At 36.4% G+C, this 12,744-nt stretch overlaps 2 protein-coding genes across 11 annotated transcripts in view; one reads left to right on the forward strand and one right to left on the reverse strand.

Annotated features, from left to right (window-relative positions):
• The first annotated feature begins 861 nt into the window (after positions 1–861).
• Positions 862–8,385, forward strand: EXOSC8 (exosome component 8). The gene is made up of 11 exons (XM_045978264.1): positions 862–1,025; positions 2,134–2,170; positions 2,325–2,388; positions 3,178–3,251; positions 4,707–4,752; positions 5,462–5,567; positions 5,653–5,698; positions 6,481–6,577; positions 6,849–6,969; positions 7,491–7,597; positions 8,169–8,385. Exons 1-11 carry the CDS (start codon positions 1,009–1,011, stop codon positions 8,282–8,284), a joined length of 831 nt encoding a protein of 276 aa, XP_045834220.1. The 5' UTR covers positions 862–1,008; the 3' UTR covers positions 8,285–8,385.
• Positions 8,386–8,479: 94 nt separating this feature from the next.
• The window catches only part of SUPT20H (SPT20 homolog, SAGA complex component), a 39,396-nt gene continuing 35,131 nt past the window's right edge, over positions 8,480–12,744 (reverse strand). For 6 of the 10 annotated variants that reach the window (XM_045978253.1, XM_045978248.1, XM_045978252.1 and 3 more), the window contains 3 exons: positions 11,189–11,294; positions 9,588–9,691; positions 8,480–8,823 (listed from right to left, as the gene is read on the reverse strand). In XM_045978253.1, the coding sequence (XP_045834209.1) occupies positions 8,686–8,823; positions 9,588–9,691; positions 11,189–11,294 (348 nt within the window). In that variant the 3' untranslated portion in view covers positions 8,480–8,685. The remainder of the gene's footprint in view (positions 8,824–9,587; positions 9,692–11,188; positions 11,295–12,744) is intronic. The other 4 variants (XM_045978255.1, XM_045978250.1, XM_045978254.1 and 1 more) reach the window with 1 other exon arrangement.

Below are 12,744 nucleotides of genomic sequence, written 5' to 3' on the forward strand. Positions count from 1 at the left end.
GAGGCTCTGCGGTGGAAAGGCATGTGCCGCGTTCCGCTGCAGGGTTGACAGAATCGGCGAGTAAAAAATACAGAATGTCCACTTAATTTGAATTTTAGGTAAGCAGTGAACAGTTTTTCGACAGCCTTGTTAAAATACAATTCACACGCCATACAACCCACCCATTCCAAAGGTTTTGGTATATTACACGAGTTTTTAAAAAGTGTGATACAACAATAAATTTGCCATTTTAACCTAAATGTACAATACATAGTGGTACTAATTACATTCACAATTTTCTGCGTCCATCACCATTATCTATTTCTAAAACATTCTTCACTGCCCCCAGCCCCTGGTAATAACTAATAACATGTACTATATGGCATATACTCATAGGAAAAAAAAATTCTTTATTTGACATTCAAATTTAATGGGATCTCTTGTACTGTGTCTGGAAACCCCACCTAGGAGGGAGGTGGCGGCTCTGAGCCACAGCACAGCCGATAGCACAAGGCGCTCCTTTGGAGCCCGCTCCGGGGACCTGGCAAAGTGTAACTTGGTGCGGATAATGAGCGCACAGAAAGTTTACATAATTCTCCAGGAATTGGAGCAGGGAGCCGTTTACTTGGAAGGAGAAGCCCAGGGCCCAGACCAAGACGGAGGCGGGAAAGGGACAACGGAAACTCTGAAATAATGCTCCCACACTCAATACTCAAATCTAGGAAAAAGGTCAATTTTCTCTTAAACCCTTGAACTACGAGAGGGTTTCTAAAGAGACACACTCGTCTCTTTCATAACAGCAGATTCGTCAAAAACGCATCCAAAGCAAAGAAGCCTAGAGGTGTGCGGGGCTAGAAACCACCGGAGCAAAGGTAGGCCAGAAACCACCTTCCCCACGCCCAACCCCCTGCGTCTGCGGCAAGTGGGCGAAGAGCGGAGGCGTCCCTGTCGAAAGTTTGGGGGCGGTGTAGACGCGCGGCCCGGAGACCGGGAGTCGCCCGGCGCAGGCGCACGCGCGCGGGCGGGAAGATGGCGGCCGGGTTCAAGTGAGTGTTGGCGGCCCGCGGGCGCGTGTTTGTGCTCTGGCGGTTGGAGATTTCTTTTAACCCTTCGCTGGGATATTTTTCACCTGGAGGCCACCCTGCTAGATTCCCATTTCTTTCCCTCACGGAAGTAGGCGACAGGCGGAAGGACCTGGAGGTGGTCGTTGTGAAAGGAAAGGGGGCTTTTTCTCTGCAGTGAAACGGGAGATGGAAGGGACTGTGTACTGAGTTCAGTACCCGCGGCAAGCGCTTGTGGCTTGGTGTAGTGGATGTGCGGCCCCAGGGGACACCGCTGTAATCTTTTAAAAAATGTTCTATCAGAACCACATGTCACACTGTCCTTCGTTTCCTCTGTGGTTTATTTCTAAAAGGATTGTGCCTTGTTTGGAAGGATTTACTTAAGCCTTTTTTGTGCCACGCTGGTGAAGCCTGTAGATTTTTGTCCTCAGAGTTAAGTTTTTAAATGGATAACATACATAAGATTCCAAAGGAAATTCATTGTATTGACGCAGCTATCTCCTATTTGTATAAATTCCTAGTTCTTGATATAGTGATATATACGTGATCTTTTTAAAAATGAACATTCTTAAACAAGTTCTACTGGGGAGTCTAGTAACTCCTGGAATTCCAAAGTTTGCACATAAGCTTCGACCACTATAAAGTAAAAACGAAAACATTTAATCTCCGTGGTTGTTAAATTTGCAGGTACTAATATAAAGGCTTATTGCCTGCAGTCAAAACTGGAGGATATGCTAAATTTCAGTTACAGGATAGTGAAAATAAAGATGTAATTTTTAAATGTTAAAAATCCCTGCTTCAGAGCGAAAGTGACATTATTTTAACAACTGGATTAATTCTTTTAAAGATGCTCAAAGGCTTTGGGCTCCAACCTGTAAGAGTTAAGGACTGCAGTTGAGTGTGATTACTACTGCAAGAGTACCTCTTTTTAATAGTTACAAGTGGCAACAAAACATCAGAATTCATGAAAGAAACTTAGTAACAAATTAGGAAGATTTATGCTGCATCGTCACACTCCTAAAATCTTTGCCATTTTCTGGGTTTATGTTAAGATTCATTAACTTATCTCAGATATATTTTTAACATGTTTCAGAACTGTGGAACCTCTGGAGTATTACAGGAGATTTTTGGTAAGTAAAGATGATTATGTATAGGTTGTACCTTTTGATAACAGTATCCTATGCTTCTTTTCAAATTATGTGAATTAATGAGTTTTAATGTGTTTTCCCTGGTGTGTATAAAATACATAGACATAATTTGCTTTATGTAAATTTATTTATTTAGAAAGAGAACTGCCGTCCTGATGGAAGAGAACTTGGTGAATTCAGAACCACAACTGTCAACATAGGTGAGGATATTTTGAATTCTAAAATAGAATGAAATTGCTTCAGACTTTTTTTTAATGTATTTTTACTTGGGATTTTTTTTTTAAATTTTTATTTATTTATTTGACACAGAGAGAGAGATCACAAGTAGGCAAAGAGGCAGGCAGAGAGAGAGAGAGAGAGAGAGAGAGAGAAGCAGGCTCCCTGCTGAGCAGAGAGCCCTATGCAGGGCTCCATCCCAGGACCCTGGGATCATGACCTGAGCCGAAGGCAGAGGCTTTAACCCACTGAGCCACCCAGGCGCCCCTACTTGGGATGTTTTTTAAATTATTGTTTCAACTGTTACTTTCTCTTTAAATTTTGAAGTGACTGTACAGTGTTTTCCCTCCTTTCTTCCTTCAAAACCTCCAAGACATGGTTTTCTTATATTTTACACTTACTTAACTTTCTGTTGTGAACACTGAATTTTCCAGTTTAACCTGTATGACATTCTTGAGTTCTTGACAGTCTTGAGACTGACCATTTAAACAATATTTGAGCCAAATTCTACCATATATAAGGGAACCCAGTGATTTTGTGTTAAGAGATCTTTATCTGCAGAACAGTTCTATGACCGAATGAAAATGATTAACTCAAATTTAAGAACAGGTGAATAATTCCTAAAACACGAGTACTTTAAAATAGTCACATCATTTAAAAAAGACTTGAACTAGGAATAAATTTACATAAGCAACTGAAATATATAGCAAGATAAAATTATATGTAGAAAATGAACACTTTCCATGGACTTTTTCATTTTATTATCTTTTCAGGTTCAATTAGTACTGCAGATGGTTCTGCTTTAGTGAAGCTGGGAAATACTACAGTAATTTGTGGAATTAAGGCGGTAGGTTTAATATGTCTTACTGAGATTTGAATTACCAAATTAGCTTCAAGTTGTTATTAGATTATAATTTTTACACCTATATTTCTGTTGACTAGGCAGTCAGTTTTTTAGTATGTTTCATTTGCTAGGAGCTTTCATCTTTAAGTAGATTAATACTCAAAGTAGATTAAAAATGACCCAGACCAGTGACTTAATTTATGAACGGGCATCAAATAGGCTGAAGTGAAACCATTTAAAAAATCCTCACTACCTTTATTTTTTTTTTAATTTTTTATTTATTTTATCTGACAGAGAGAGAGGTCACAAGTAGGCAGAGAGGTGGGCAGAGAGAGAGGGAGAAACAGGCTCCCCACTGAGCAGAGAGCCCGATGCGGGGCTCGATCCCAGGACCCTGAGACCATGACCTGAGCTGAAGGCAGAGGCTTAAACCACTGAGCCACCCAGGCGCCCCTCCTCACTACCTTTAATTCTTTAAGAATTTGATTGTTATTGAGAAGGAGATTTTTGGTGACATCCTTTTATCCAGTGATAGCATTTAATCTGTGCAAATGATGTAGAAAATTGAGCCTTCTCCAAAGAAAGCTTGAGGGAGTAAGAAGAGCCACTGTTTACTGAATACCTTTTATGTACCAGGTACCTTAAATTAGGTGCTTTATTACAGAATTACCAGTTTAATCATGAGCACAGTCATTTGAAGTATAATTTCCGTCTTCTGTTTTACATGAGGTTCAGTAACTTGTCCAGGAACAGAACTGGAAGTGTAACTTTGACTCCAAAAGTTGTGCTTTTTTCACTGTGTTGCACTGTGAATTACTTAACCTTAGTTCAGATTTTTCCTCAGGGTGGTAAAGCTGGGGTGGTATCTAACAGTATGATCTGAGCACTTAATTGTTGCCAGCTTTTATGCTGGGGACATAACATCTCCTTTGACCCTGATTGAGAATCCCTAAAAGTAGGTCATATTAACTTCTCATTTTGCACATGAGAAAGTTGAATGGTAAGAGGTTGTACAATTTGACTAAAATCCCTCAGCCAAAAAGTATGGGTCTGACATTTGAACCAGGTTGAGTCACAGGCTTTTGCTCTTAATCACTTTATCATTTCCCATATTTGGCTGTATAAGGATCACTTTGGGTTTAAATTTGGATTCTCTGCTACTAAATGAGAGAAAGAAAACCAATTTTTTTTTTTTTGAAAGAGCCCCATATAATTTTGATTAGTAGCACTAGAATATAGGCAGCTAAGCTATGCTGCCTTTTTAATCTTGCAGACCTAATATGAGGATTTGTGACAATGTCCATGTAGCCCGATAGGACTCCCTAATAAGCATACTAGATGCTCTTGATGTAGTTAACTTAGCTAAGGTGGTCTTTGCTGAAGGTTTTTATAACTGATTGCTGTCTTCAAAATTATTCAGTAGCTTCTTTCATAGGAAGTATTTGTTTGCTTCTTTAGGAATTTGCAGCACCACCAACAGATGCCCCTGATAAAGGATATGTTGGTAAGTTAAATGGTTTTGTAATTTTAAAACAAACACTTTAATAACACATTTAATGGTAATATTGTAGGTCAGTCTTAGTAGCTGAGTTGAAGATAATATAGAAGATTCAGAAATACATAGGAATGAGGCAGATAGTCCTGAAAAGTTTAGTTAGAAAATAGCCTAATAGCAAGATACAGAATTTTTGTAAAATTTTCAGCTTGGCATACATTCAGATATCATTAACCAAGAAAGTAGAATCTCTTAGGAAAGGGTTGTAATTGCAAACTTTTATGTTCCTGTAAGTATTCTTCATTTATACCACTATGCAACTTTCTTCTTGCCTTGGACCATCTCTTCTTTTTGGTAGGTACCAACATTTTAAAAATGTAGGCAGTTGGGTATGAGTGTAGAGGCTATCTGCTGTTACAGATTGAGGTATTTTGGAAGAAATTTATTTTTTGGAAGGATTTAGGATCGAAGCCTTTCTTAACATCCTATTATATTTTTGGTATTTGTGTTGGGGCAAAAAAGAAAGTTGGAAGTAGATTTTATCTAAGCCTGAGAGTATTAAAAAGACCAAAAAGAAATAACTGATGTGTTATAATGCTTTCCACTTGGCAAATTTATCTATGGCTATAGTCACATTTGCAGTGGATTGAGAATACCTTTAACACTTCCATAAACCAGAGGTGAAGTTTAGTTCATAGCTCCAGAGTGTTTCTTTCAGTTCCTAATGTGGATCTACCACCTCTGTGTTCATCGAGATTTCGGTCTGGACCTCCTGGAGAAGAGGCCCAAGTGGCTAGCCAGTTCATTGCAGATGTCATTGAAAAGTAAGATTATCCTGAACATTTGACTGTCATTTATTTTCAGATGTTTTTTGACCTTTCATTTATTGTGCTTATTATTAAATCCAAGTTCACAGATAATTCAGAAAGAAGACTTATGCATTTCTCCAGGAAAGGTAAGATGAATAAAGAAGCTGTGAGGTTTTATTAATTCTGAATTATTTTTAGGGAAAGAACAGGGAAATTAAAATAATAAGCCAGTGGCCTTAAATATGAATGTTCTAAGATGGAATTTGGTTAGCTTACTCTGTAACTATCTAAATAAACCATGTAGTTCTTAAAAAAAAAAAAAAAAGTTTTGAGTAATTTATTACCTAACTGGGGGCTGCTTTTTAAGCTGAGGTAACTTTTTTTCCCTTTTGCAACAAATAATTCAGTCACTTGTTTATTCTATATAGATTAGTATCTGATCAGCTGATGTGTTTAGAGTAAATCTACACTATACATTTCAAGTCTTTAATTTCAAGTCTAAGACTTAGAACGAAGTTGACTAGGACTTAGAGGCTTTTCCTATTCAATTATGTACAGATTTATTAGCATTGTAAAGCCTAGCCATTTCATATGTTAATGTTTCTGGGGGAAAGTATGTTTTGGGCTTCATTTAGGACTTCCAAAAACATTTCTCTGGTAACTTAGCAGCAAAAATAGAAATTCTTCCTACATCTATAGCTTTCAGTGGAAATCTAGATGTTGTCAGTTTGGTAGTTAAAAGCCAGTTTGTTTGTTTTTTTAAACCAAACCTGTCTACTTTGTTGGTTATATACTTTGTAGAGTTTGTTTTTGTTTTTAAGTTTTTGAGCCTTAAAGGTTATCATGCTTGTCTAACCAAGGATTCTGTGGTTTGTAAGTTAAAACAAATACCATGTTCTACCCCCACTTTGTATAAATTCTGTTTTAGCTTTCTTGGGTTCTGTACTGTGATATCATTTGCCTCGACTATGATGGGAACATCTTGGATGCCTGTACATTTGCTTTGTTAGCAGCCTTAAAAAATGGTAAGCAACCTTAATAAAAGGCACAATTCCTTCTTGGTGTCAGAATATTATTTTGTTAAACTTTTATCAATAAACTTTTTATTTAAAGTTTTTGTTAGTGTTTAGTGATTGATCATTCACGAGCAACCATGTTTATATCCACTAAATTTACCTTAATTTTCCTAATTAAAAAAATACTTCTAAGTAACTTAAAGAGGGAAGAGTGAATAAAGCATAGAAACCTGTATTTGTTAGAGTGAGAGACTTACTTCATGTATTTGCCTTTTTATAGTACAGCTGCCAGAAGTTACTATAAATGAAGAAACTGGTTTAGCAGAAGTTAATTTAAAGAAGAAAAGTTATTTGAATATTAGAACTCATCCAGTTGCAACTTCCTTTGCTGTATTTGATGAGTAAGTTAATCACATGTATAAAATCTTATATAATTAAGGTAATGGATTGTTACTCAGCATTCTGACTTTTTAGGAAATAACCTAAGGTGACCATACATTCTAGTTTTCCCTGAACATCTAGGATTGTAACTGTTGTCCCTGCAGAATTATTATTAGCTTAGCCTTATACTTTCAAAACCATCTTGATTTGAATGATGAATTTTGTGTTCTCCCTGTTTCTTGGTTTTCTTATTCCTGTGTAATGTTAATCTTCTTAATTCTTTCATAGATGATTTACCTTAGACTACCTTCTGTATTTGCGAAGGACTTTATTAGTATATTTATAAATTGAAAGGTAAAGATTCTTACATGTAGTATAATGTTAGGTTGCTATTAACATTTCTGGTTTCTCACCAGGTCTATTTTTGTGCTTAAGTCAGACATCAGTACCTAAGCTAAAAGGCTGGAAGTTCATTTTATTCTTTGTATATAAAATTTGTTCTATGGATTGATTATTTATATTTTTCTTGTATTTTAAATAGCACTCTGCTCATAGTTGACCCTACTGGAGAGGAGGAACATCTGGCAACTGGAACCTTAACAGTAGTAATGGATGAGGAAGGCAAGCTATGTTGTCTTCACAAGCCAGGCATGTTCCTTCCATTTCAAACCTAAACATGTAAAATAAAAAGTCAGTGTGAGCTTCTCTGTATTAGGGGGTGCCAAATGGAATGTGAGAGGGTTTTTTTTTTTTTTTTTTTTAAGGATTTTATAAGTAGGCAGAGAGGCAGGCAGAAGGCTCCCTGCTGAGCAGAGAGCCGGATGCGGGGCTCGATCCCAGGACCCTGAGATCATGACCTGAGCCAAAGGCAGAGGCTTAAACCACTGAGCCACCCAGGCACCCGAGAGGTTTTATTGTTTACTGCAGTTTCTTTGTTATCTCAAATTCCTTACTTAATCTATTTTTGTCTGTCAGTGGTTCTTAAAACTTGAATCACTTGCAAGTCTTGTTAAAATAAAACACAATCTGCAAATCTTGGAAGTCTCATTGGCTTACATTATTGAATTTTTTTGTCTTAATACTTGATGTTGATTTTTTTTTACACACAAAAAATATGTAAAATATGTAAAAATATGTAAATATGTAAAAAATCAACATCAAATGATGTGTATGATGTAAAATGATAGACACTGAATGTGTTGTTACAATAATTTTTCAGGTGGAAGTGGGCTGACTGGAGCTAAACTTCAGGACTGTATGAGTCGAGCAGTTACCAGACACAAAGAAGTAAAAAAACTGATCGATGAAGTAATTAAGAGTATGAAACCCAAATAAACAACCACCACATTTCCAAAACAGATTTGTAAAAACTGTATTTGTTACACTGTGCACAAACCTTTTATACTAAATAAATATCAAACTACATTCTTCAGAAAGATGTTTCTAGTATTTCTTAGGTCACTTCCGTATGTGGTATGTACAGTGAAACCATTTTTAAAAAGCAATGACTTAGGCAAACCAACCCTAATGGTTCGTTAAACCATTCCCGTTTTTAATTAAAAATCATAGGGTTGTGCTTTGTATAAAGTTTGTACATCTAGCAATGTAAAATACTGACACATTTGAATAAACAAAACCAAAAATGGAAGTACAAACTCAGAATCCTTTGATTCAATGCTCTTAATGGTTTTAAAAAAGAAAGAGAGAGAGGAAAAAAAAAAAAAAAAAAGCAAGACTCAGAATTTTGGAGTGGTTGGTGTGCCTCTCTTCATTTTACTTTTTGACTGGCTGCCTGTATGCCGATGCCGATGTAGCTGAGCTGTTTGTGCTGCTGCTGCTGCCATAGCCATTTGATGCTGTAAGAATCGCAACTGCTGCAAAAGGGAGGGGAAAAAAAAGTCAAGTTATGTTAAATGCAGGCAGGTATGGAAAGGTGCTTTTCCTGAGAGATGAAAACAACAAAACTGAAAGGGAGAAAGCACCAAGATAACAAAAAGGGACTATACCACACTGAGACAATGCACAGTCAAACAGCACCAGTGGCACAGAAGCCTGCTGAGGGCTTTAAAAATGGGTTCTTGGTAAACTTTAAAAATATTTCTGTTACTTTGCCCTGCCAGTCTATATTGTAGTAACTCAGCAACTTCAGTTACTATTTTGTTGTATGATAGTTTATAGCGAAATAAAACCACCCTGCATTATCAGAGATAGTCAACTATAATATGCGGACTTCCTACAATCATGGAGTAACATTTTTCTAAAACAAGTATGACATTTACTAATAGGAACACTGGTATACTTGCCTTTTTCTGCAGTACAATATTAAAAAGTTAACCATTGGCACTTACAAATGTCTCTTTCAAAAAATACTACAAACTACAAAATGTATGTTGATGTGCCACCAGCACTTCATGAAAGATTTTAAATCAGGAAGAGTATGGCTTAAATGTACAAGATATGTTCAGTGCTCCAAGATGACTGGCTAAAATGTCAGACTTTCAAGTAAAATTTGCTAAATTATTTACCTACAACTGTATAGTCTTAAAAGACAGTAAAATAAAACTAGAGTAAGGTATTTTGAAGTACTTTTGGAGCAGAATATCTTTAAAATGTAATCAGAGTGAAGTTGCTGGATTACTTGTATCTGTTGCTGCTGCTGTTGAAAGGCAGAGGAGAGCTGGAATCTCTGCTGAGGAAGGCTTTGCTCAGGTCTGTTCTCGGCAGAGCCAAGCTGAGACAACACTACAGAGAGGAGAAGGGGAAAGCAGGCCAGTCAAAAAGTTTGAAGGCTACCAGGGTTAGAAAAGGACAACACAGAAAATGAAATAGAAAAGTTATCAGTATGATTAATCTTAAGTATCAAATCACAGACATTTGAGAATAAATTTAGTATAGTCTCCTGTTAGTTGAGGGTACCACTGATTATAGAACCTCCTGGATATGAAAGGGAAGGGAGTACCTATGTGCCAAAGCACTATTTCCTTTCCCTGCATCACAATGAAATTTGATACTACTGCTATTTTGTTGAGAAAGCTTTCTTGCAAAAATGTAAAATACAGTACGTTGTTTTAAAATCTAATCAGTGAAGTAGGAAAGGAGTGGGAGAAGTCCAATCTACCATAATGATAAAACTGGTGGATAAGAGCTTTAAACAAAAGATGCTGCAATCAGTTTCAGACTACATTACTAGCCAACAACGGAGCTGAACTGAGACTGCAGTATTTTCTTTCTTTTCAAGCTCGGGGGTGGGGTGGGCAGAGTAATCAGTTTAACCCCCTCAATGTACAGATGAAAGAACTCCAGGCCACGGCGGTCTAAGCGACTCACTCAAAAGTAATTACCGACAGGTCTAGAATTAGAAACGTTCTCATGATTTTTTCAGCCTAGAATTCTTTCCACTAAATTATACAACAGCCATTTTAGGAGATTTATAACTTGGGTGGTAAAGGTTTATGATCACAAATTTCCATCTGGAAAGTCACAAGCTCTGAAATAGGGCATTATGTAAGACCCTGCTTATTCTAAATTCAGACACTGGGAGTTGTAGAGATAGGACAGTTAAGCCCAGTGATAATTCAAAATGTTGACATGTTTGTTCACTCAATCCTCAAACTCTATCATAGCTTACTTATACATGTGGCTTAGTAACTTAAATGTAAAGTTATAATTACTGTCATTAAGTGACAAGGTATCTTCGTTAAAGGTAAATTCTTGGTTCACCATTTACTGCTGGAAGTGGTGAGCAGTCGTTTTAGTAAAATCTCATTTTTTTAAACAAATGATAAAAGTGGCTTATAAAACTTATGCTGACCATTAAGTCTTGATTCATGTAATTTGCAAGCTACTAGAATGAGACCAAGGATTATGCAATCAAGAAAAATGCAGTCTCAAAAAAAAAAAGAGAAAAATGCAGTCTCAATAACCTAGGCGAACTGAAGATTTAACAGTTTTGGTAGCTTCCTAGTAAGCTGGATAACTGTATAGAATTTTACCAACTGTAATGTGAGGAAATCCCAGCTGCTATTAATATATGTAGGTAAAAACACTTTTAATCAACTGTCATATTAACAAAAAAAACTGAGAGCGCCATCAATCAACAGTTCATGCATTAAATAGAACCGTATTTTTTCTGCCATTACTGCTTGTAAGAGAAGGAAAAGAAATAATTAAAATATTCAGATCCCTATGTGATCAGTTATTTTTAGTAAATTCAACATATAAAGGTATAAAGATACCAACCAGCTGCCTGTGACTGCATGAAACTTCCTACTCCAGCAAGGTTAATAACAGCAGCATGCTGAGCAGATAAGGCCTGTTCTTGACTGGTTGAACCTTGTTCAGAACCCTGAATAAAAAAATAATACGTGATTGTACAAAAAGAAAAACAATTTTGAGTTGGTGAAATTTTTTTTTTCCCTGATATGGTGAAAAATACCAACATTAGGTCTTGTAAAAAGAGTACCCAAGTGTTCACAGACTGGCAATTCACATAGTAAAGATGGTACAGTCACTTTCAAACTGACCTACACGCTCAACTCAAGTCCTTTTTTTTTCTCTGTATCTATAGACAATTCTAAAATTTAGATGGAAAACAAAAGATCTAGAAAAGCAATTTTGAAAAATAAAATGGGAGGAGCCACACTGCCTGATTTTAAGACTTAACGATATAGTCTACACTAATCAAGACAGTGTGGTGCCAACACAGGGATAGATAGATAGATGGAAGAGAAGAGAGAACAGAGAGAGCCATGAAAATAATATCTTAACACAAAGGTACAAAGGTAATTCAACTGATTAAGGATAGCTTTTTCAACAACTAGTGGTGCAGCAATTGGACAATAATCCCTTTCACCCTCTAACCTAAATCTTACACCTTATACAAAAATTAACTGCAATAGATCACAGATGTAAATGAAAAGCCATAGAACTGTTAGAAGACAACAAGGAGAAAATCCTGGGCCACAGGGCTAGGTGAGGCATTCCTAAATAACACATAAGGCATGATAAACTGATAACTCAGACTTCATCAAAACTAAAAACTTTTGCTCTGAAAAAACAACCTTTGCTACAACCTACAAGTGTTTGAAATAACATTTTAGTAAATAACATTAAGTCAAACATTTCAAAAGTTACAAGACATTTATCTTGAGAGGATTTACCTGGATATTGATTTTAAAAAGGAGCAAAAGGACCTTAGCAGACATAAGATATATGAACAACCAGCAAGTATATGAAAAGATGTTCAAAAACATTAATCATTAGGGAAACACAAATCACAATGAGCTATTACCTTACATTTATGAGGATGGTTAGTTACTATTAAAAAAAAAGCCCCGGAAAATAACAAGTGTCAAAATTTGTGGGGATATGGAGAAACAGAAACCCTTGTGCACTGCTGGGAAGAATGTAAAACAGTATAGTCATATGGAACAGTATGCAGGTCCCTCAAAAAATTAAAAATCCCACTCCTGGGTATTATCCAAAAGAATCGAAAAGCAGGGACTTAAAGGAAAAAAAAAAAAAGGCAGGGACTTAGCTGTTTGTACACCCATGTTCATAGCAGCATCATTCACCACAGCCAAAAGATGGAAGCAATCTAAATGTCTATTGAAAGATGAATGAATAAACAAAATGTGGTATATACATACAATGGAATATTATTCAGCCTTAAAAAGTAAGGAAATTCTGACACACATCTACAATATGGAATAACTTCAGGCACATTATGCTAAGTGAAGTAAACCAGTCACAGAAAGACAAATACTGTCTAGAGTAGTCAAATGCAGAGAAAACAG

This window comes from Meles meles, chromosome 14 (assembly GCF_922984935.1).
Source record: "Meles meles chromosome 14, mMelMel3.1 paternal haplotype, whole genome shotgun sequence".
Taxonomy (NCBI): domain Eukaryota; kingdom Metazoa; phylum Chordata; class Mammalia; order Carnivora; family Mustelidae; genus Meles; species Meles meles.